At 36.8% G+C, this 26,441-nt stretch overlaps 1 protein-coding gene across 4 annotated transcripts in view; it reads left to right on the plus strand.

Moving 5' to 3' along the window:
- Nucleotides 1-26,441, plus strand: part of DYM (dymeclin) — a 375,320-nt gene that overhangs the window by 137,254 nt on the left and 211,625 nt on the right. For all 4 annotated transcript variants that reach the window (XM_033421381.2, XM_049697847.1, XM_049697848.1 and 1 more), the window contains exons 12-13: nt 21,477-21,590; nt 22,570-22,664. In XM_033421381.2, the coding sequence (XP_033277272.2) occupies nt 21,477-21,590; nt 22,570-22,664 (209 nt within the window). The remainder of the gene's footprint in view (nt 1-21,476; nt 21,591-22,569; nt 22,665-26,441) is intronic.

Here is a 26,441-nt window from a genome sequence, read left to right on the forward strand (position 1 = left end):
CAAGTCCCTGACTTAGAAATGGTGTGCCTTTCTTTAGATTTATGAAGTGATGCTTTTTTTTTTTTTGAATGACCATTAGCTACTATTAAAAACTCTGTCAAAATAGTTTCTTTAGTAATTGATAGGAATGTTTTTGCTGCAGTGAGATCATTTTTCCTCTCCATTTCCACTTTTTAGTTGTGGCAGAAATTATCAAACAGGTTTGCTCCTTTTATATAGAATGAGTGAAAGAATAGGGAAGAAGAAGAGGACTGAAAATTGTTTTGTAAAACAATGTAAAATAGTGTAGTATACTTTAACTCTTTACATTTTAGTCCTGTTTGTGAGTTCCATTCCCAAACTGATTTTATCTTCCTCTTTGGTATTTTCTTTGTGTCAAAGGAATACATGTACATAGTTTTAAAACTTACACAGAAGTACTAGGTTTTAATGCAAACTAGCAGACCCCATGTCTACCCCACACCTGATTACCACTCTCCAAAGACAAATGCTGTGAGCTCTTTCCATGTTTCTAAATAACATGCTTATATTGTTATTTCTTGATTTTTCAGATTTAGAGATTAACTGCTCTCCCTCCTGCACATCTTGAGTGTTCCCTCTGGGTTCCTAGACCCCTTTCCAGCACAGAGACTTTTTCCTTCTTCCATCTTATTATCGTTTTTGGTTAACTCAGCTTTTACATTATCATGATTTTGTTAACTATTATTCTACCCTCAGATGGAGTGTATGATAATTGTATTTCCTTTCTTGTACATGTTTTAATTTTTCTGTAGCACATCATTGCCCTGTTTTATATTCATTTACCAGTCACTAATGCAACTCCCAACTTTAGCAGAACCGAGAACCCCCTCTAAAGCTATTAAAACATACTGCATATTTTCTCCGTTTCATTTTCATCTTTGGCTCCTGTCTTAGTCCTCGTTGGAGGCTTTCCTGAAATGTGTGGTGATTCTTGCTTATCTGTTTCTATCGAGGAGCATGCACTAAAATGTTGATTGCAAGTTCTGTGTGTGGGCAAGACTTCTTCAGCGTAATGAGCTCTACATATTCTATTTCTCTGGGTGTCCTACTCACTGTAGGCCTTTTCTTTTGGGGTAATTGATCAATTTCTGAGAAGGGATTCTTCCAGTCTAGTGTGGGAGTCGATTGGGAGAATGGGGCTGTAGGGGTCTCACTCTTCTTTGGGTACAGACACCTTCTTCTTCAGTAGAGCTTTCATGTCATCTTTACTCTTCTCTACTGTTCCTGTTGAAACTATTTTTGCCTCTTACGTAGCGTGACCATCATTTCAACTAAGGTTTAAGGGATCTTGACACTGTAGAAAGAGGATAAAACATACACATTTTTTTGATTCTTTTATTTAGTAAAGTACCATGAGAGAAAATATTTGCACTGACTTAGTTTTTTTTTAAACTAGCATTTATCTTTCTTTTGATAAGAAGTTGAAAAACCAGATGATTTTTAAAAAACATTTTAAAATTGAAGTATAAAACAGAAAGTACACAAATTTTAAAGGTACAACTTATGAGTTTCTATGTATATATATATACCTGTATTATTACCACCCAGATCAAGTTATTGAACATTTCTAGCATAGTAGAAGACTCCCTTTTGCCCTATTCTGGTCAATATCCCACACCAAACTACATTCTGAATTCCCTCCTAATAGATTAGTTTTTGCTTCTCCTTGAATTATAGTTGTCACTGGGGGAAAATGGGTAAAGGATACATGGGCTATCTCTGCATTTTTCTTAAAACTACAATTATTTCAAAATAAAAAAGTATAATTTAAAACATTGGGGAGAAATTTGGAAAAATACTTTTCAAAAGAAGATATGTAAGCAAATGCAAAGTACACGAAAAATGCTTTTACTATTACTGGGCATTAGGAAATGAAATTAGGGTGTTCTCTTTTATTTTGGCTTCTTTCACTGAAAATAGTGTTGCTGAAATTCACCCATGTTACTGTATCATTAGTTTGTTCTTTATTATTGCTGTGTACTATTCCATTGTATGAATATGCCACAGTATATATATTCATGCCCTTCTTGGTGGATATTGGGCTTTTTTTCCCCCACTTTGGGGCTATTTTTGCTAAAGCAGCTGTGCACATTTTTGAACATGTATTTTGATGGACATGTGCACTCATCCTTTTGGGCATATACCTAGGAGTAGAATTGCTGGGTCATAAGACAGGTGTGTGTTTAGTTTTAAGGGATACAGGCAAAATTGAAGCTGTGTATACTCCACAAGTCAGCATTTCACTCCAAGGTTATCTAGGAAGACTCTTGCACATTTGCAGAGAGGACATGCTTTTTAGTGGTCATCTAAAGCACTGTTTATAATATTGAAAATGTGTGGAACATGCAAAGTAAAACAGTCAGGGTACTGGCTATATCAGAGCAAGAAAGGGGAATGAAAATGGGGAAGGGTGCACAGTGGGGCTTCCCCTAGCTCTGTAATATTCTTTTCACTTCAACAGCAGCAAAAACAAAAGTAAAAGAAGTAACCACACAAAACTTTGAACCATATCTGACCAAAATATTAAGATTTGACATAATTTAACAGTGGATATACTTTTTATTATATTATTTTGTGTACTTTTTTGTATCTTCATTACATTTGGTAATTAAAACAATTTTAAGTTAGCACAGGATTTTGCATTAAAATTAAATTTTACTGACTGCCAAAACAGGGATGGTAAGATAGGGAAGGCATTAAATTCAGTCAACATTCAAGTCCATTCCATAAGGATTTCAGGATATTCTAGATGATATTCAGGTGTTTAAACAAATTGTTCTTTTTCTCTAGAGTCTAACTTTCTTGTTGATCTGTTTACTTTTATCCTTTTCCTTTTTATGTGTAATAGTAAAAATGAGTAAGTCAAGTGTTTTTGCAAAGTTCTCTACATGGAATCATCCACTGTGGACCTAGCTGTCTGTGAAATATATTCTGGTATCTTATTCTGGTTAGAATTATCATTTCTTAATACCCATTGTTACTGAGCATTTTTCATGTACTTTTCATGTGCTTATATATTTGCTTTTGTGAAGTATTTTCCAAGTTTTTCCCCATTGTTTTAAATTATACTTCTTATTTTTAAATTGTAGTTGTAAGAAAAATTCAGAGAGATCCCATGTACCTTTTACCTGTTTTCACTCAGTGACAGCTATAATTGCAAAACAGTAGTATAGTACCACAACCAAGACATGGACTTTGAAATAGTCATGATTCAGAGCAATTCCATCACCACAGGGATGTCCCTCACGTTGCCTTGTTTAGCCATACCTCCTTTTTTTTTTTTAAATTTATTTATCTGTTTATGGCTGTGTTGGGTCTTCGTTTCTGTGCGAGGGCTTTCTCCAGCTGTAGCAAGCGGGGGCCACTCTTCATCACGGTGCGCAGGCCTCTCACTATCGCGGCCTCTCTTGCTGCGGAGCACAGGCTCCAGACGTGCAGGCTCAGTAATTGTGGCTCACGGGCCCAGCCGCTCTGCGGCATGTGGGATCCTCCCAGACCAGGGCTTGAACCCGTGTCCCCTGCATTGGCAGGCAGACTCTCAACCACTGCGCCACCAGGGAAGCCCCCCATACCTCCTTTTTTAAAAATTGGATTTTTGTCTTAGTATTGACTTGTACGGCTTCTTTATATATTCTGAATCACGTGGATTTTTTTCCAGTCTGTAAATATAGTGAATTATATACTGATTAATTTTTGAATATTAAATCAACCTTGCATTCATGGGATAAACTGCACTTGGCCATGATGTAGTATCCTTTTATATATATTTTCATATACAATTTGGTTAAGTTTTGAGCTTTGGTACTTTGTGTATTTCAAGGTATTTGTACACTTCTAAGGTATTGCATTCATTGTCATTAGTTGTTCATAATACATTCTTATTACCTTTTTTTTAAACTTACTACCTTTTAATATCTGTAATGGCCATAGAGATGTTAACCTCTCTCAATCTTGGTATTGGAATGTGTGTCTTTTCTCTCTTATTCTTCATCTATCTGGCTAGAGGTTTTTCTTCTCTTCTCTTCTCTTCTCTTCTCTTCTCTTCTCTTCTCTTCTCTTCTCTCTCCTCTTCTCTTCTCCTTTCTTTTTTCCCTCTCCTTCTCCCTCCCTCCCATTCTACCTTTCTTCCTTCCCTCCGTTAAAATCTTTTCAAAGGACCAACTTTTGATTCCATTGAATTTTCTCAATTTTTAAAAATGTCATTAATGTCTCCGCTTTATTTCCTTTCTTCTGCTTGCTTAAGCTTTACTTGTTCTTTTTTTTTTCAATTCTTTAGGTAGAAGCTTAGATCTTTGATTTTATATCTTTCTGCTTTTCTATTACAAGCAAAATATATGAAACTAGTAAGATTGATAAATCCCTAGAAAGATGATCAAGAAAAAAAACTACAAACATTTATTATTGAGAGTGCAAGTGCATAAGAGGAGATCAGGAAAGGTTCCACAGATATTTAAAAATCCTCAGAGGATACTATTGATACAAGTAATTTTATACCATAAAATTTAAATGTTACATGAAATGGACACATCCCCTCCCCCTCTAGAAAAAACTTAAGCAAAGCTCACAGAAGGAACAGAAAATCAAAATAATTGTTTATATTAAAAAAATTGGCTTTGTAATGTAAAATCATCCTAAATAGAAAATTGTAGGCACAGATGATTTTTTACCTATGAATTCTTCTGAAAATTGAAGGAAGAAATAACAACAGTCTTATAGAAGCTCTCTAGTTGGTAGAAAAAAGGGAACTGTTTCCAACTCATTTTAGGAGGCCAACAAATCTTGATACCAAATTTAACAAAATTTAAGGAAAATTGCAGGCACGTGTCATTTATGCAAATAGACAGGAAAGAAGAAACAAAATATAAACAAACTGAACCAACAATATGTGAAATGATAACATGTCATAATCAAGGTGAATTTATTCAGGAATGAAAGGTTGGCTTAACATTTGGAAAACGATGAATGTAATTCATCATTTTAACAGAATAAAGGAGAACTGTCAAATGATAAATCTAAATAGATACCAAGAAAGTATTGTGTAAAATTCAGTCTCTTTATTCTTTAAAAACAAATAAGCAGGGGCTTCCCTGGTGGTGCAGTGGTTGAGAGGCCGCCTGCCGATACAGGGGACACGGGTTCATGCCCTGGTCTGGGAAGATCCCACATGCCGCGGAGCGGCTGGGCCCGTGAGCCATGGCCACTGAGCCTGCGCATCTGGAGCCTGTGCTCCGCAATGGGAGAGGCCACAACAGTGAGAGGCCCACGTACCGAAAAAAAAACAAAAAAAACCAAAGAAAACAAATAAGCAAACAAACAAAAAACAAAACTTAATGAATCAGGAGGAAAATTCTTAATCTGATGAAGGGTATCTACCAAAAAAAGAAATAACAACTGTGTTAAGCATCATATCTAATGATAAAATGTTAAAAGTCTTCATTCTGAGATCACGAACAAGTCAAGGGTATCTGCTAACAATACTCTATTGAACATGTGATTGGAGGTCTATTCAGTGTATTATGGAAAGAAAAATAACTAAAATATGTAATACTAGAAAGCAAATAAAACTTTTTTCAGATGATATGATTGTATAGATAGAAAATTCAAAGAAATCTATATATAAAATGTTAGAGTTAGTAAGTGAGTTTAGTAAAATTGGTGGATGTAAGATCAATCTTAAAAAAATTGTATTTCTCATACCAGCAATAAGTAGAATATGGATTTTTAAAAAGATACCTTTTACAATAGCATGATAGTAAGATATCAAACAATACAGTACCTTTTACAATAGCATGATAGTAAGATATCAAACACCTTAGAATAAATGTGGTGAAAGATGTGTATGATCTCTACTTAGAAAATTCTAAAACATTGAGAAAGATTAAAGAAAACTGAAATAAATGTAGACTTTTATGTTAATGCATTAGAAATATTACTATTGCAAGGATATCTTTACCCCTATATTGATATATATATTTAATGAAATTCCCCCCTTCGAAGTATTTTTCTTTTGAATGTGAGAGTGTAAATGTATGTGTAAATTCTACAATTAACTTAGAAGTGAAAAGGGCCAAGAATAGCTGAAACGCCCTTGTAGAAGAGGAACAAAGTAGGAGGACTTGATCTACTGGATATGAGAACTCTATATGTGAACACAGCTTGTTTCAAAGGTTGCCACAGAGAAAGGTCTTTTCATTAAATGGTTAGTTATCCATATGGGGAAAAAATGAACCTGATCCCCTACTCACTCCATACACAAAAACCAATTTCTGATGAATTCTAGATGTTAATATAAGGAACAAAACAGTAAAGCTTCTGGAAGATAATGGAGGAGAATATCTTCATGATTTGGGGACAAGGAAAGATTCTCAAACAGGCCTCTGCAAGCATTAGCAATAAAAGAAAAGATTAATAAACCAAACTAGATTAAAATTTAAAATTTATTTATCAAAAAATACTAGTAAGAGAATGAAAAATCAAGCCAGATAGTGGAAGAAGATATTGCTATATATATATTACTCACAAATGGCTTATATTTAACATATATAATGAACGCCTACAAACCAGTAAGAAAAAGACACAGTAATAAAATGAACAGCAGGCTTGAAGAAGCACTTCAAAAAGGACAGTATCTAAATGGTCAATAAACATATTAAAAAGTGTTTTAAAAACTTCATTTGTAATTAGGGAATTGCAAATTAAAGCCACAATGAGGTACCAGTATACACCTACCAGAATGACTAAAATTAAAAAGGATGATGATACCTAATATTGGGTAGGATGAGGAGCTGCTGGTGGGGTTTTAAATTGTTACAACTCCTTTGGTAAACTCATTGTCATTTTCTACCTAATTTGAACATGTTGAACAAACATCCAGCAATTCTACTAGGTATATATGCAAAGAAATGTATGTACATGTGTACCAAGAGACATGCAGAAGATTATATGTTACAGCAAAGTGTCATGATTATGCTGATGAGTCTTAAGATACTAGTTTCATTAAGAAATATAGAAAAATCCCATAGCGCATAAAGCTTTTGAGCACTTGGGTACCATGCAAGTGTAATTGCTGATCATATGTAATTAAAGTAGAATAACTATCCTTCAAACCAGGTTGAACATGAAAAATAAAGTAAAATAATAAACAAGCTGAGAAATTTGAAATTTCTTATGTACTAATACAATCGAAAGTATCTTTCATGTTGAATATATGTGTTCAACTTGTTCTAAATTGGTAAATTTTCATATTAAACCCAAATACTGTAATGTGCAAAATTACTACCTGCTTCACTTTCTATTTCTAATAAGAAAAAAAATCACTTCTTGCATATCACTATTCTACTGATCTACTACATTGCTGTGGTATTCATATCAAATTTTCAGTTGACAGATAGTGAATTATTGTAATTCATTCTTACCTGTCATCATTACCATCAGCACCAATAGACTATTGAAGGAATTCAGCAAAGTATGGCCAGCAGGCCAGCTGCTTGTTTTTTGTAAATAAAACTTTATTGTAGAACAGCCACAACTATTTGTTAATGTAGTCTCCACAGCTGCTCTCAAGTGACAACAGTAGAGTCGAGTCATGGGTGACAGAGACTATATGGCCTGCAAACCTAAAATATTTAGTATATTTAGTCTTTTAAGAAAGAAACTGCCAACTCTAAAGAGGATAGAAAAGACAAGTGCAAAAAGTAACTGTTATCATTAATCTGACAGAGGAGGAGGAAGGAATTTAGAAATTTAAAGGAAGCTTCCCCATATGCATCCAAAGCTGTGGGCCAGATATCTGAGGAAGAGGACCTGGTTGTCCCAGGAATATGCAGTTTGCCAGTAGTGAAGAAACATGTCAGAGGATGTGGGCCAAAGTGGAACTGTGAAGGTCACTTAGGTAAACGTTACAAGGTCCCCCATGCTGATCTGTTGTTGGCTACTGCATGGAAAACACTATACTGAAGAAGGGAAGAAAGAGCTTTCCTCTTGCTCTGATGTTGAGGTGTCCTTCCAAATGTCCTCTGTTGATGAAACTTAACATCAAGACAGCCAACAAAGGAGAAATGTCTACAGTGTTCAGCTTTGGTATCACAAAGCAGGGCAAAGAAGAGTGGATTTCGAATTGAGAAGCAATACTGACACAAATGTAGTCACAAAGCTTATAAATCTAATATGGTAAAATGGAATAAAGCAAGATAGGAAAAAGAGTATGTCTGTCAATACCAAGTATTGCAGGAATGCAAGGATGGTTTCATATTAGAAAATATCTTAATGTAATTTATTAATTTAAGAGTAAAAAAGACATATAATCACCTCAACGGATGCAGGAAAAGCATTTGATAAAAGTCAGTACTTATTTATGATTTTAAAAAACCTTAACAAAATAAGGGTAGAAAGGAAATTCCTTGTCTCAACAGAAGATATCTACCAAAACCTATAGTTAAGTATTATATTTGATTGGGGAATTTTAAAAGTCTTCCCTTGAAAGTCAGAACAAAGTGTGTATGCCCTTTATTACCACTTCTCAATGTTGTACCAGAATTCTAAGCAGGTCATTAAGACTAGAACAAGCTATAAATGATTTTAAAATTAAAAAGAAAGGAAATCTAAATGTCAGTATTTGCAGATGTTATGACTGACTACATAGAAAATTCAAGACTCTAATATTAGAACTGTTAGGAAAGTGGAACAAATTTTCTGGGTCAGAAATCAGTATACAAAATAAATACTATATCTGCATACTAATAACAAAGGACTTCAAAATGTGATATAGGGATACTACTTACAATGGCAGTAAAACTACAGTGAAACCCAGGAATTAATCTAAAAGAAGTACAATATTTTAATGGCATAAATTACCTAAATGAAAGATATTAAATATAGCTTAATAAATGGAGAAAGATACCATGTTCACAGATGGGAAGACTCAATGTCATAAAGTTGTTAATTTTGCCTCCAAATTAATTGCTATGTTCATCTGATCAGAATCTCAGCAGTTTTTTGTGAGACTTGAGAAGCTGATCCCAGAAATCGAAGGGAAAAGCAAAAAGCCTAGAAAGTTTTTGAAGCAGTTCATTGTGGAGTTACTCACCCTACCAGATCGACTAGTTATAAAACTTTAGTACTTAAGATTGTGTTTTATTAACAAGGGAATAGAAAACAAATAAATGGAAAAGAACTTAGTCCAGAAACTACACACTCAAACATGAACTGTGACAGAAGTAATAAATAAATTGTGCTGAGAGTGAGAACATGGCTCATCCAAATGGAAAAAGTAAAATTAGATTATCTTGCTCCACATACAAAGAAGAATTCCACTTGGATTAATAAGACCTAGATGTGAAAAGCTCCATTTTAAAATCTTCAAAGAGAAATTAAAGGGTAATATTACTATGAACTTGAGAAAGGAATTTCTTAAGCATAAAATGTATAAACCATGAATGAAAAGATTAATAAGTTTGACTACGTTAAAATGAATGAATTTCATGAAAATGAAAATTTTCACTGTTACAGCAAGTGAAAACAAGACGCAGACAGGAAGACAGGGTTAGCATTTTAATTTATTTGTTAAATAAATTTATTATTTATTTATTTATTTTTGTCTGCGTTGGGTCTTCGTTGCTGTGTGCAGGCTTTCTCTAGTTGCAGTGAGTGGGGGCTTCTCATTGCAGTGGCTTCTCTTGTTGCGGAGCACAGGCTCTAGGCGCGCAGACTTCAGTAGTTGTGGCATGCGGGCTCTAGAGCGCAGGCTCAGTAGTTGTGGCACATGGGCTTAGTTGCTGCGCGGCATGTGGGATCTTCCCAGACCAGGGCTCGAACCCATGTCCAGTGCATTGGCGGGCGGATTCTTAACCACTGCGCCACCAGGGAAGTCCCAGCATTTTTAATTTATAAAGAATCCTTATAATCAGTCACAAAAGAAAGTATTGCTAGAATAATGGGCAAAGTAATAGAAGAACAATAAAAAACCTGAATGACTGGTAAGCATTATTATTATTATTTTTTTTTTAAACAAGTTTTTTGTTTCGTTTTGGCTGTGCTGTGAGGCTTGTGGGATCCTAGTTCACTGACCAGGGATTGACCCCGGGCCCTCACCCCAGGCGACTGGCAGTGAAAGCGTGGAGTCCTAACCGCTGGAGTGCTGGGGAATTTCCCCCACTAAGCATTTTTAAAGGTTTAATTTGAGCATTTTTAATGCTCAACCTGATGATTTTTCGGGATCGTGCTAATTAAGATAACTGAAATATTCTGTACTCATCAGATTGGCAAAAATTATGAGATCTCATATATCAGGTGAGAATACAGAAAAAGAGAACTCTCATATACTGGTGGTGACAGTATAAACTGGTAGAACCACTTTTGTGAGGAATTTGGCCTTTCACATTCCTCTAATTACCTGCAGAAGTAAATACTCTGCCTCTGAGCAATTCCATTTCCTGGTTTGAGTCCTAGGAAAAACTTTTCCATAGATTCACAAGAGCACGTTTGAAGCAGTGTTCATTGTAGGATTGTTTGTAGTGTTCAAAACTTGCACACACCTGATAACATAAATGAAATACTGCAGAGGAGCTACAGTGAACGAAACAGAGCTATATGTATTGACAATAATAAATTCAAAAATATTCATGGTAATGAAGTACCAAATTTAGGAGAGTGTTGTCAGAGGTTAGAGGGTCAGTGAGGAGTAGCTGGGGGGCTTTAGGTGCTTCAAAAGCAAAAATATTAACATTTGCTAAAACTGGATGATGGATACAGTGGTGTTCTCTATACCAGGCTATTCAGTTGAACTTTCTGTGTTGATAGAAATCTGCTGCAACTGCACTGTCTGATAATGGCAGCACTTGAAATCTGACCAGTGTGACTGAGGGATTGAATTTTTAATTTTATTAAATTTGAATTTAAATCCCCACTTGTGGCTGGTGCTACTGTGTTGCTCTGTGGTTGTTAGTTAATACTGATCAAAACATACATTTTTTTTTTAACGTCTTTACTGGAGTATAATTGCTTTACAATAGTGTCTTAGTTTCTGTTGTATAACAAGGTGAGTCAGCTATACGTATACATATATCCCTATATCCCCTCCATCTAGTGTCTCTCCCCCACCATTCCATCCCTGTCTCACCCCTCTAGGTGGTCACAAAGCACCAAGCTGATCTCCCTGTGCTTATGTGGCTGCTTCCCACTAGCTATCTATTTTACATTTGGTAGTGTATGTATGTCCATGCCATTTTCTCACTTCGTCCCAGCTTACCCTTCCCCTTCCCTGTGTCCTCAAGTCCATTCTCTATGTCTGTGTCTTTATTCCTGTCCTGCCCCTAGGTTCTTCAGAACCTTTTTTTTTTTCTTTTTCTTTTTAGATTCCATATATATGTGTTAGCATACGGTATTTGTTTTTCTCTTTCTGACTTACTCTACTCTGTATGATAGACTCTAGGTCCATCCACCTCACTACGAATAACTCAATTTTGTTTCTTTTTATGGCAGAGTAATATTCCATTGTGTATATGTGCCAGATCTTCTTTATCCATTCATCTGTCAGTGGACACTTAGGTGGCTTCCAAGACCTGGCTATTGTAAATAGAGCTGCAATGAACATTGTGATCCATGACTCTCTTTGAATTATGGTTTCCTCAGGGTATATGCCCAGTAGTGGGATTGCTGGGTCATATGGTAGTTCGATTTTTAGTTTTTTTAAGGAACTTCCATGCTGTTCTCCATAGTGGCTGTATCAATTTACATTCCCATCAACAGTACAAAAGGGTTCCCTTTTCTCAACACCCTCTCCAGCATTTATTGTTTGTAGATTTTTTAATGATGGCCATTCTGACTGGTGTGAGGTGATACCACATTGTAGTTTTGATTTGCATTTCTCTAATGATTAGTGATGTTGAGCATCCTTTCATGTGTCTGTTGGCAATCTGTTTATTTTATCTGGATAATTGTTTAGGTCTTCTGCCCATTTTTGGATTCGGTTGTTTGTTTTTTTGATATTGAGCTGCATGAGCTGCTTGTAAATTTTGGAGATTAATCCTTTGTCAGTTGCTTCATTTGCAAATATTTTCTCCCATTCTGAGGGTCGTCTTTTGGTCTTGTTTATGGTTTCCTTTGCTGTGCAAAAGCTTTTAAGTTTCATTAGGTCCCATTTGTTTATTTTTTTTATTTTTTTTAATTTCCATTTCTCTAGGAAGTGGGTCAAAAAGGGTCTTGCTGTGATTTATGTTGTAGAGTGTCCTGCCTATGTTTTCCTCTAAGAGGTTGATAGTTTCTGGCCTTACATTTAGGTCTTTAATCCATTTTAAGGTTATTTTTGTATATGGTGTTAGGGCGTGTTCTAATTTCATTCTTTTACATGTAGCTGTCCAGTTTTCCCAGCACCACTTATTGAAGAGGCTGTCTTTTCTCCATTGTATATTCTTGCCTCCTTTATCAAGGATAAGGTGACCATATGTGCATGGGTTTATCTCTGGGCTTTCTATCCTGTTCCATTGATCTATATTTCTGTTTTTGTGCCAGTACCATACTGTCTTGATTACTGTAGCTTTGTAGTATAGTCTGAAATCTGGGAGCCTGATTCCTCCAGCTCCATTTTTCTTTCTCAAGATTGCTTTGGCTGTTCAGGGTCTTTTGTGTTTTCATACACTGTGAAATTTTTTGTTCTAGTTCTGTGAAAAATGCCATTGGTAGTTTGATACAGATTGCATTGCATCTGTAGATTGCTTTGGGTAGTTTAGTCATCTTCACAATGTTGATTCTTCCAATCCAAGAACATGGTATTTCTCTCCATCTGTTTGTATCATCTTTAATTTCCTTCACCAGTGTTTTATAGTTTTCTGCAACCAGATCTTTTATATCCTTAGGTAGGTTTATTCCTAGGTATTTTATTCTTTTTGTTGCAATGGTAAATGGGAGTGTTTCCTTAATTTCTCTTTCAGATTTTTCATCAGTAGTGTATAGGAATGCAAGCGATTTCATTGGCTAGCTCTAGTAGTTTTCTGGTAGCATCTTTAGGATTCTCTATGTTTAGTATCATGCCATCTGCAAACAGTGACAGTTTTACTTCTTCCTTTCCGATTTGGATTCCTTTTGTTTCTTTATCTTCTCTGATTGCTGTGGCTAAAACATCCAAAACTATGCTGAATAATAGTGGTGAGAGTGGGCAACCTTGTTGTGTTCCTGATCTTAGTGGAAATGGTTTCAGTTTTTCACCTTTGAGAACAATATTGGCTGTGGGTTTGTCATTTATGGCCTCTATTTTGTTGAGATAAGTTTCCTCTATGCCTACTTTCTGGAGTGTTTTTATCAAAAATGGTGTTGAATTTTGTCAAAAGCTTTTTATGCATCTATTGAGATGATCATATGGTTTTTATCCTTCAATTTGTTAATACGGTTTATCACACTGATTGATTTGCGTATATTGAAGAATCCTTGCATTCCTGGGATAAACCCCACTTGATCATGGTGTATGATCCTTTTAATGTGCTGTTGGATTCTGTTTGCTAGTATTTTGTTGAGGATTTTTGCATCTGTGTTCATCAGTGATATTGCCCTGTAGTTTTCTTTTTTGTGACATCTTTGTCTGCTTTCGGTATCAGAGTGATGGTGGCCTCGTAGAATGAGTTTGGGAGTGTTTCTCCCTCTGCTATATTTTGGAAGAGTTTGAGAAGGATAGGTGTTAGCTCTTCTCTAAATGTTTGGTAGAATTCGCCTGTGTACCCATCTGGTCCTGGGCTTTTGTTTGTTGGAAGATTTTTACTCACAGTTTCAATTTCAGTGCTTGTGATTGGTCTATTTATTTTTTCTGTTTCTTCCTGGTTCAATCTAGGAAGGTTGTGTTTTTCTAAGAATTTGTGCATTTCTTCCAGGTTTTCCATTTTATTGGCTTATAGTTGCTTCTAGTAATCTCTCATGATCCTTTGTATTTCTGCAGTGTCAGTCACTTCTCCTTTTTCATTTCTAATTCTGTTGATTTGAGTCCTCTCCCTTTTTTTCTTGTTGCGCCTGGCTAATGTTTTATCAATTTTGTTTATCTTCTCAATGAACCAGCTTTTAGTTTTATTGATCTTTGCTATTGTTTCCTTCATTTCTTTTTCATTTATTTGTGATCTGATCTTTATGATTTCTTTCCTTCTGCTAACTTTGAGGGTTTTTTGTTCTTCTTTCTCTAATTGCTTTAGGTGTAAGGTTAGGTTGTTTACTTGAGATGTTTCTTGAGGTAAGATTGTATTGCTATAAACTTCCCTCTTAGAACTGCTTTTGTTGCGTCCCATAGGTTTTGGGTCGTATTTTCATTGTCATTGTTTTTAGGTATTTTTTGATTTCCTCTTTGATTTCTTCAGTGATCTCTTGGTTATTTAGTAGTGTATTGTTTAGCCTCTATACATATCTTTTTAAAAGGAGGTGCTCAATGACTTAGTAATTCTGCTTCCTAACAAACTCTTTCCGAAGTGCTTGTGAAATCACTGAGTACCACACACTGGGTAACGTATAACAGGGATTTTACAGATATTTTTGTTTTCAAAATCTGTGTAATTCCTGACTTTAGGTAATTAATGGCCAGATACTACAAGTATGGAGAGTAAGGACTCCCTGGTTTCTGAGTTTAATGTCGTGAGATTTTGGATAATGAGGGTAAGGATCTATATTGTAACATTGATTTTAGTAGGGAAAAAACTGGAAATAACCTAAATTTCCATAATAGAAGAGTGGATCCAAAAATGTGACCTATTGGCACAAGACTGTACCGTGCTTGGCTGGAATGAAGTAGAGGTGGTTTTCAACTATTTAACTGTCATGGCATCAAAATCATCCAGTAAAAATGGCTGTTGTCCATATATCCTTTGTCCTCTGCTGTACATTAATTGCCAAACCATGAGGAAGTCCTGGAGGAGTGTCTTGGGGCAGCAGCTATTTACTAACTAGTAAAGAAGCAGTTCATTAAAAAAACAACTAGTACTATTAGACCTTGGCGTATGTGGTAAACATTATTCTTATATATATCTATCAATATAGAGGAGTTGCAAAGACCTATTGAGTGAAAAAATTTGGATGCAAACGAATACTTAAATGTATCAGTTTACTAGTGCTGCCATAACAAACTGGGTGGCTTAAAACAACAGAAATTGCTTGTTACTGTTGTGGAGACTAGAAGTCCAAAAGCAAGGTGTCGGCAGGACCATGCTGTCTCTGCAGGATCTAGGGGAGTGATTCCTTGCCTCTTTCTAGCCTCTGGTCGTCATTCCTTGGTGTTCTTTGGCTTGCAGCTGCATCCAGCCTCTGCGTTGGTCTCACATGGCCTTTTCTCATGTACCTGTCTGTCTCTCCTCCTTCTCTTATAAGGACACCAGTCATATAGGATTTAGGGCCCACCCTAATCCAGTATAATGTCATCTTAACTTGATTGTGTCTACAAAGACCTTATTTCCAAATAAGGTCACATTCACAGGTTTTGGGTGACATGAATCTGGAGGCCACTATTCAACCTGATACATTATGATACTGTTTATGTAAAGTAGAAAATATACAAAGGAATGCTGGTTTTTGGTTGTGTGTGTGTGTGTGTGTTTGTGTGTGTACATATAAAGTATTTGAAATGGACGGGAAAGATATATACTGAACTCAAGATAGTGGTTGTCCCTCTTTGGGGGAATAAAATGAGATTTTCATCTTAAAATACAAAACATTAACATTAACGTTAAATGTTCATGTTAATAAAATGTTAATGTCATTTGTGGGAGTATGGACGTTCATTATTCTTTGTGCTTTTCTATATATATTTAATTTTTTAAAGAGTTGACATTATATAATATGTTACTATATAATATTGTAGCCTTTGTAACATATGGAAGAGATATATTCAATAAAAACAAATCCTATGGGGGGAAGAAGCTGAAAAGAAGACCTAGAACCATAAACAATTCTCATATACTTTTTGAGAAGGAAGATATTTTCAGATCCTTGTACATGTTTGAGTTACATGTACATGTTCCTTCTACATGTTTGAGTTATTTTGGCATAAAATGTTAAATGTATGTAATGTGTAATCAAGATGATAACAGTCTACAGCTATTAAACTGTATGGATGTTGAATGCAAGAGATGAGGAATTTTTTTTATAAGAACCAAATAAATAGGTCAAGAACTACAGCCAGGTTACCAAGAAAATTTTCTGTATGCTGCCTAGTATGCATTAATGTCCCCTGGGAAGCTGTGTGAGCTCTATAGCTAGTTATTTTTAATTTTTCTTAAACACTACCAGAATTTACAGATAATGACTTATTTTTCACAGGAAGAAAAGACAGACCTTTATGTAAATGCCAAATTGGATTTCTGATTTTCATAGTAACATCATAAGTTTGCTATGTGGATACTCATTAAATATTTGTTGAATGTTAAATGAATAAGACTACTTTTATTCAAAACACTTCTTCCATCCAGTTACATAGTAGACACGCACAAGTAAACACTAAGAACCAATGACCTTGACTTCAAATAAGGTGGCTTATGATAATTTATTTCTAAACACAGGAGCCAAGAGAGAGGAGAAACCAAACTATGCTCAAATGTGTGTATGCTCAAGTGTGACCTTTTAAAAGACAGAGACTCCTCTCACTAGTAAAGTTGCCTAACGAGTGTCCTGGGTTAGTATTCCCTTGGAGACAGAACAGTGGTCTTAACCTTGTGGTCTTTACACTTAAAAGTAGTTTAGGACACGACATAATGTCTTTATGTGGATTATTGTTCGCTACATTTACTGTATTGGAAATTAAAACGGACATATTTTTAACATATTTGATTAGTTCATTTAGAAATAATTATTATGATAATAAACCCCATTACGTGTTAGCATCAGTAACATATTTTTATGAAAGTAACTATTTTCCATAAACAAAAGTTTAGCAAGAGAGTGGCATTGTTTTACATTTTTGCCTTAGATTCTCATGTCTCCCTCTGTATTAAATTTGTTGTGCTATTAGACATGTTATGTAGCCTCTGGAAAGCTGAACTATATACTCACGAGAGAATGAGAGTGGAAAGTAATGTCTTGGTATTATTGTGAAAATAGATTTGACCTTGAGAATGCTCCAGAAATGTCTCAGGACCACATTTTGAGAACTGCAGCCTTACAGAGTAAATCAGAGGGACTGAGCATTGCATCATTCCTTTATAAAGATTCAACTGGCAAATCTCATTGTTCTGAGTATTTTCAGCTACTATCATTTGTTTTACACATAGGCTGTCTCTTCTAGTTGATTAAGGTCATTATTAGTCATGAATAAATGGAAATGCTTAAAGTGTTACATTTTCTACTTCACAAACAGTACTCAGCTACCATGTAGTGGGCATTTGTACATGCCATCCTCTGAGTGGAGCCTCCAGCACAGGTCACTGTTGGGTTATTTGTAACCCAAATGGCGGACTCTAGGTGACATGGGTCTCTTGTCAAAGAGTTGAACTGAGTAAAAATCTGTTGTGGAGGCACTTGTGGGCACTTACATGAAGTTGAAGACAGTATTTCTTTACTTTTTAATGCTTATCTGCTTCCATGCCCCCTTTCTCATTTTTAATATTGTTTGGAATTTGCAGGGAGGCAGACTTAGCAGAGAAATATTTATTTTATCTTAGCAAAGAATTAAGGTCAACCGTATCATTTAGATTTAATTATATTTTCCTCATTTCATGAATTATAATTGTGGGTTTTTTGGGGGGCGGTTGTTGTTGTTTAGTAGTCCATATTTTCCTTCCTTGACTTTATCTGGCTGTTATGGTTTTGTTGTTGTCATTACAGTGGTGAGGAGGGGCAGCTAAGCACTTACATGTGTGGTGGTTTGTTTTTTCCCCGGAAATAGTGCATGGGTGGTTCATGCTGAGTCTTTGCATACTTAAAAGTCTTCACTTTTCTGTATCCTTGTGTGGTAGCTTCTCTAGATATAGAATTCTAGAATGATAATCTATTCCTCAAACATTTGTAGACATTGTTACTGTTGTCCTTCAGATATATAGTGTTCAAGATGAGAAATCTTATGTTAGTCTACCTTTCTTTCTTTTGGTGATAACACGTTTCTTCTGTCTAGAAGCCAATAGATTTTGGCATGTTTCTTCTGGCTAGAAGCCAATGGATTTTCTCATATACTGTTGATTCAGAAATCTTATCAGAATAAATTTTGATTTTTTTTCAATATTTTTGCTTAAAGTGTTACAAATTTCTCTTCCTCTCAAAGAAATTTTGTTACTAATTTTTCTTTTTTTTAAAAAAACTTTTAAATAAATTTATTTATTTATTATTTTTGGCTGTGTTGGGTCTTCGTTGCTGCACGCAGGCTTTCTCTAGTTGTGGTGAGTGGGGGTTACTCTTCGTTGCAGTGCACAGGCTTCTCATTGCGGTGGCTTCTCTTGTTGCGGAGCATGGGCTCTCGGTGCGTGGGCTTCAGTAGTTGTGGCTCGCGGGCTCTGGAGTGCAGGCTCAGTAGTTGTGGCGCACGGGCCTAGGTGCTCTGTGGCATGTGGAATCTTCCCGGACCAGGGCTCGAACCAGTGTCCCCTGCATTGGCAGGCGGATTCTTAACCACTGTGCCACCAGGGAAGCCCTATTACTAATTTTTCTCTTTTGCTTCTACAGTCCTCCCTTGGTATCGGCGGGAGATTGGTTCCAAGACCCGCCCTGGATACCCAAACCCACAGACGATCAAGTCCCATAGTTGGCCCTCAGTATCTGAGGATGCAACCTGTGGATATGGAGGGCTGACTATATACTTACTGAAAAAAATATCCACATATAAATGGACCCATGCAGTTCAAACCCATGTTGTTCAAGTGTCGATTTTAGTCTGTTCCTCCTGGAACTCTTATTAGGTATATACTGGATCTCCACTTTTCTCTAATATTTTGTCTTTTTGCCTTATACTGCTGTTGTCTGAGGGAACTTCTCAGTTTTGTCTTTCACATCCCAAGTTCTGTTTTCCATAGCACCCATTCTGCTAATTTCTTTCTCTTTTTTTTTTAAATTCAATTTTATTTATTTGGCTATGTTGGGTCTTCATTGCTGCATGCGGGCTTTCTCTAATTGTGGCGAGTGGGGGTTACTCTTCGTTGCGGTACACGGGCTTCTCATTGCAGTGGCTTCTCTTGTTGCGGAGCACGGGCTCTAGGCGCGTGGGCTTCAGTAGTTGCGGCACGCGGGCTTAGTTGCTCCACAGCTTGTGGGATCTTCCTGGACCAGGGCTCGAACCTGTGTCCCCCGCATTGGCAGGTGGATTCTTAACCACTGCGCCACCAGAGAAGCCCTCCTCTCTTTTAAGTCTCAGTCATCATATTTTTAATGTTCAGTAGCTTTTCTTCATTCTGTGATTCGCATTTTTCATAGTAGCCTGTTCTTATTTTATGGATACAGTATTCTGTCAACTCTCACCGAAGATACTAATTAGAATTTCAAAAACTTTTCCTCAGCCTCTTAAATTATCTTTGTTTAATTGGGGGTATGTTTGTTCTGCTTGTTTAGTTTCACATTTATTAATTTTCTTATTATTTATTTAATAAGCTTTTAATTATGAACACATTAAATGTAAGCATAATTGGAAAAAATAGTATAATGAATGCCCATGGATTCATCAATATTCTTCTGTTCTCATTTCATCTACCCACCCCACCCCCTCTGCTTTTTATATTTTGGCTAAACTATATTTTTTTAATCTTGTAAATCATATATATATAAAATTTCATTTGTAGATATTTAAGTATGTCACTTTGATAAATATAGGCATAAAAAAATAAACATAATACCATTATCACATCCAACAAAACCAACGATATTTTATTTTATTTATTTTTTTTAGTAAATTTATTTATTTTATTTATTTGTTTTTGGCTGCATTGAGTCTTCGTTGCTGTGCGGGCTTTCCCTAGTTTTGGCGAGCAGGGGCTACTCTTTGTTGCGGTGCCTGCAACCTTCTCATTACGATGGCTTCTTTTGTTGCGGAGCATGGGCTCTAGGCGCATGGGCTTCAGTAGTTGTGGCACGTGGGCTCAGCATTTGCTGCTCGCGGGCTCTAGAGCACAGGCCCAGTAGTTGTGGCTCACGGGCTCTAGAGTGCAGGCTCAGTAGTTGTGGCGCATGGGCTTAGTTGCTCCGCGGCATGTGGGATCTTCCCAGACCAGGGATTGAACCTGTGTCCCCTGCATTGGCAAGCAGATTCTTAACCACTGTGCCACCAGGGAAGCCCAACGATATTTTTAAAATTCCTGCTAATATTCAGTTTTCTCTCAATTATCTTTAAAATGTCTTCCTTGAGTTGGTTGGTTTGAATGAGTTTCCAAAGCATTTAGTTCTTGACTGTTATCTGTAACAGTCTCTCCCTCTCCCACCTTATTACACCATTCACTTTTTGTAGAAACGGCCTTATTTGTTTAGTAGAATTTCATACATTTGGCTTTGGATGATTATATCATTGTGTTATTTATCGTGTTTTTCTGTCCTCTGTATTTCGTATATGCTGGCAATTAGAACAGAGGCTTGATTAGATTCAGCATATCTTTTTCACTGTTGGATTTCTCTACGTTTTTGGTGGCTTCTTGTCCATTCATAATTACAAATGAAAGTCTAGATTCACTTATTTTGAAAGGTGGTGAGACCTCCTTTGGAAGGTATGAATGATGGAGGTCTCCTGTGCTCTACAGGGGGGCTTATCTTCTTAGTGGAGAGGGTGGGAATCAGCCAGAAGTCTTGTCCTTTTTCAGGCATGGATGGAAAGAATGTGGCACATTGGCTTCATGCGTCAAGGAGAAAAGAAGTAGGGTGACCTCAATGGAAGAGAACATTCGAGGAGTTCTGGTGCCAGATGAGCCTGTTGGTTTTTGTGCATTTTGCCTCCTTCATTGTGGCAACCCAGCATTGGCTGCTGTGCTGCCCAGTTTTTCTCTCTCTGATGCCCATGTTACAAGTCTGTGGAACTGCACCAACTGAAGCTAGACAGTTTTTGCTTACCAAGGCCTGGAGGTGAGCACCGGAGCTAGAGCAGAGCATGGGCGTGTCTCTTCTTGAAGATCTTGGCTAATTTGCATTCTTGGCCTCTCCTCGACCCAAGGGTAGAGATTTTCTGTGGTTGTTAACGATAGCTCCACTTTTTCAAGAGACTCCTCAGTTTTCTTATTTTTGCTTTCAAACTACTGACCTCTGATGGTTTTTCTGTCACACTTGTTCTATGTGCCATACCTTTTTAAATATAGCTCCTTTTTGTCTACTAATGATAGCATCGTCTGGTTTTTTTTCTTTTATATTTAAGAAGGAAGAAGAAGAAAATACATCAGCACAGTTTCACTATCTTGAACTGAAATTCTCACAGTTTACTTTTATATACTGTTTAACTCACCTTCAGAGCAAAGCCACAGCTTGTCAGAAATTGTAGACATGGATAATCCCTTTTTCCCTAAAGCAATCATATTTACTTAAACTTTTCTTCCCTATTACAGATGTTAAAAAATATTACTTGGTATTCAGAACGGGTTTTAACTGAAATTTCACTGGGGAGTCTCCTGATACTGGTTGTAATAAGAACTATTCAGTACAACATGACAAGGACAAGAGTAAGTATTCCATAGCTATTTTTCTACCTTTATACATACAGTACAATGAAGACTAGAGTTTAAAGCAATCTCAATATTTAGAGTGCAAACGTTCTCATGGAATATGGTGGAAAAATATAGACCAACATATAGTCACTGTATTATGATCCTAAGGTAATGTTTAAAGTGTCTGCTTCTTAATATTTCATAGGTGGTATGATCAGAGCTATTTTACATGTAATAGAAAATAAGCAGTGGAGCACATTTAGTTAAAAGATATTGTATGTCTTTGCTGGACTGAAAAAACTGGTTTACCTTTTAAAAGTAGCAACAACAAACTGTAAGAAGATGCAAGCACAAGAAAATATGAATTCAGATGGGAAAGAAATGGAGAAAAAGAGAATACTTTGAAGAGTAAAAGGAAAATTTCAACTAGATTGTATTTGCTATGCCTGGGAGCAAATTTCAGTTCCAGTCACTAGAGAAGCGATATACAGAATTCATAGCTTAGAGAAGTGGTCAAATTTACTGCACCGTTTTCAGTTACGCCCCTCTGGGAGGCTAACACAGGTTAGCCTTTCCACAGTCTTTTATCTGAAACTCTTGGAGCCACATGTGTTTTAGCACAGAGAATTTTTTGATTTTAGAAAGATAATTACAGTTTGTATGCTACACTGTATGTAACCATGAGGTTCTGGAGCCACGCACTGTAACTAAACATTAGTATTTTTGCAGCAAAATAGTTCAGTATTCTCCAGGGTGGGCTTAATGAAGACCATAAATAGCATCATTATCTTTTGTGCCAGATGTTGGCTCCAAACTAGCAGTGAAAAAACTTTGGATTTTCAGTGCTTTATGGATTTTGGAATTAGAGAAAACAGATTGTGGATCCGCACTTTCTAAAATCAGTGACAATTGAGTTTACATTTGCTTCTAGTTAACCTTGCTTAAAATGTCGAGAAGACTCGATGTATGTTTTAAACTTGCTGTTTTCTGACAGGACAAGTACCTTCACACAAATTGTTTGGCAGCTTTAGCAAATATGTCGGCACAGTTTCGTTCTCTCCATCAATATGCTGCCCAGAGGATCATCAGGTAAATATGAGCTTTAAAAGACATGCTGATTCTTGCCTTTTAGCTGGCCTATTGAAAAGGATACTATGGTGGTCGCTTTTAAAATGCTATCTGCAAGGAATATCACATTTTCCTACTTACTTTTTATCACCTTCTTGTCTGGCTGAAAATGCCTTGTTCTGCTTTGTTTTCTAACCCAAGGTTTTCTATCAAAGTTAATTATATGTACTTTCAACCCTTTTATAAAATCTAGTTTTAAAATTTGTGTGTTAGCCTTTTACAGCAGAGCAGGTCTATGTCTTAGTAATGCAAACTAAATCTTAATTCACATATTTGCTGAGCATTTTATAGAGGTCACTCTACCCTTTTCAAAAGCAGTTATCTGTTTTAGAGAATTCTTTCTGTGGCAGTTAACCATTGTATTAGTTTCCCAATGCTGCTGTAACAAATTACCACAAATTAATGGCTTAAAGCAACACAAATCTATTATACAATTCTGTAGGTTAGAAGTTCAGCAAGGGTCTTACCAGGCTAGAATCAAGATGTCAGTAGGGCTGCATTCCCTTCTGGAGGCTCTAGAGGAGAGTCTCTTTCCTTGCCTTTTCCAGCTGCTAGAAGCTGCCCGCATTCCTTGGCTCATGGCCCCTTCCTTTCTTTTCAAAGCCAGCAACAGTAGGTTGTTGAGTTCTCCTCACATCTTATCACTCTGACTTCCTGTTCTACTGTGAGGATCCTTGTGAATGCCTTGGCCCTACCTGAGTAATCCAGGATGATCTACCCATTTCAAGGTCCTTAGCTGAATCACAACCACGCAGAGTCCCGCTTGCCACGTAAGGTAACATATTCATAGGTTCGTGGAAGTTAGGATGTGGATATTTTGGGGGAGCCATTATTCTGGCTGTCAGAACATCACCAGAAACTCCCGTCCCTTACCTGTTCTTTGCCAAAGGCACAATCTTTAAGGTTAGGAAGCTAATTAATGAATGAATGACTGTCATTTGCAGGATTTAACGAGTATGGTTACTTTTTGGTCTTCAGGTAGGATGCTCAGTATTGCCCTAGCAGCTCTCAAGTAGAACATTTTTTATGTAGTCAGTGACATTAGATTCTTTCTTTTAATTCTTGCTTTTGGGGCAATGCAGCTCTGATAATTAGTTGTTGTGTTCCAGTCGTTGGTGGTTATCACAACCCCATATCACTTTTTAAACTCTGATCTCACTTTCCGCCCTTTGGTTAGAGACATTTATTGACCTGGGCTCATTTTTAACGATCAGTTAGAATTAACTTATGTTCTTAGTCTGTTTATTTATCCTCAGAATTTAGCACAGGATATTTTCCTTGGACTCACTGCTTACTTTAATCATACATTATTTTGGATTTGTTTGTTTATTTGTTTGTAGTTGAGAAATTGTCCAGTTGACCGACTCTGGACTAACGCCGACTTCGTGATTGAAAGTAAGCATGGTGTCTCCTCATACCTCAGGTTCTTCCAGGTGTTCTGAAGAGCCTTTAGTTTCTAAAAATTGACCTTTGTCACCATGCTTTATTTCAGCATGACAGATGTAATGATATCTGTGCTGCTTCGTGGTCTGTTTTTCTTTGTGTGTATGTGGAGTTTTATAACACTTTTAGGAAGATTTCATTACAAAATTTTCCTCAACTGATATATAAACATTTGGACTGTTCAATATGAAAATGCCAGATGAACTGGTTCAGAATTTAAGTTCTGATAAAATGATTCAAGTAAGATTAAATAAAAATTTTCTAGGTGTCAGAGTTGGAAAAAAATGCAAATAAAGCATTGTGCCCAATTTTCTGTGATGACTGAAGTAGAAAACCAATAGTATTTGGAGAAATAAGAAATGTAATTTAGATTTGTGATTTGAGACTATTTAGATCAAGTTTATCATCATTAAGGAATAATGCTTTACTTCAGTTTTATTGGAGCTTTATTTAGCATTTAGTGAGGAACTGTGTTATGCAATGCAGGGAATATCAAAATTAGTTATAAAATTTCCTACCCTTAAATAGCTTGTAATTCAATAGCCGAGATAAGGCAAAGACCAACATATGTCATATCTAGCAGAATGTAGTAAATATTATAATGAAAGAAAAATTCCTGTGGTGAGGGCGAGTGGGTGGTTCAGAGAATGGTGAGGTCACATCTCATTGAGAAATCAGGCAAGGTGAGTAGAGAGGGACGGCTCTGGAGACTGGCCTGATAGTGGAAAGCATCAACCAAACAAACCAAAACAAAACAAGAGGGGGTGTGGTGAGAGAGCATGGTTTATATTTAGAAAATAACCAGTCCATTCAGTTGGCATGTTGTGGACCAGTACAGGGATTATCAGCTTTTCTTTTTTTTTTTTTTTTTTTTTTTTTTTTTGCGGTATGCAGGCCTCTCACTGTTGTGGCCTCTCCCGAAGCGGAGCACAGGCTCCGGACACGCAGGCTCAGTGGCCATGGCTCACGGGCCCAGCCGCTCTGCGGCATGTGGGATCTTCCCAGACTGGGGCACGAACCCGTGTCCCCTGCGTCGGCAGGTGGACTCTCAACCACTGCACCACCAGGAAAGCCCCCAGTACAGGGATTATAAGAGAGAACCCTGAAAGAACCAGCTGGGGCCTCCTTGTGGAGGGGCTTAGCTATTAGATCCACAGTTTAGGATAATGGAAAGAATAGAAAGAAAAGAAGGTGTCACCTTTTCTACCGACAAAAAAGAAAATGTCAGTGAATGAGTTGTAAATGGATTTGAAAAGAAATACTTTAATGTAAATGCCTAGAGTTATCAGCTTCAGCAGATGATCTTGGTCTGTTGTTTGTCACACTGAGGGCCGTGCACTTCTCAAAGTCCCCCAGTAGTGCCAGTGCTTCTGGTCCAAGCGCCACAGCCGAGTAGCCAGTGTGGATCAGAGCATTGCATCATGCAGCAGGGAGCTTGTTAGAAATGCAGAGTGTTGGCCTGGTTTTCAGATCTGCTGAATCAGAATCTTCCATTTTAACAAGATCTCTGAAAGATTTGTACATGCATTAAAGTTGGGAAAGTACTTTGAGTTTGGGCAGGGAAATCAAGATTAATAAACACTTAGAAAACACTCGTGTTGAATTGGAAGTGGGGGCCAGCGTTTTTGTGTCTTGAGGAAACTCATTTTCTACTAAATGTTTGTGTTTAGGGTATAAAATTGTAAAGCATAATAAGGAATGCATAACCAAAAACTGTTTAGATACACAGAAGATTTATTATAGCAGCACAACTCAAGATTCACCAGATGCTCTAGTAACTCCTTCAAATGAGAAGTAATTAGTTTTCATATACACGGTTTCTAAATCCTTTTTTAGGAAGAGACTACACAATTTTGTAGCTGTCATTTGCAGAACTTAGAGGAGCCAATATTTCATGTGATCTTCAACAAAATGCAAAACAGAGTAACATGTTTCATTGCTGTGAAAGTAGGATGTGAATAAAGCTTTAAAAAGTCTTCTTAGTTGGGGCTTCCCTGGTGGTGCAGTGGTTGAGAGTCCGCCTGCTGATACAGGGGACACGGGTTCGTGCCCCGCTCCGGGAAGATCCCACCCGTGAGCCATGGCCGCTGAGCCTGCGCGTCCGGAGCCTGTGCTCCACAACGGGAGAGGCCACGACAGTGAGAGGCCAGCGTTACGTAAAAAAAAAAAAAGTCTTCTTAGTTGGACATAAATGTATGGAATGATTTCATATGGTGTCTAAGCTGTTGTTTCATATTAAATGACACTGTGTCTTCCACAAACTCTTGGTATTCTAGAAAAATCACAGACATACAT

The sequence above is a fragment of the Orcinus orca genome, chromosome 15 (assembly GCF_937001465.1).
Source record: "Orcinus orca chromosome 15, mOrcOrc1.1, whole genome shotgun sequence".
Classification (NCBI taxonomy): domain Eukaryota; kingdom Metazoa; phylum Chordata; class Mammalia; order Artiodactyla; family Delphinidae; genus Orcinus; species Orcinus orca.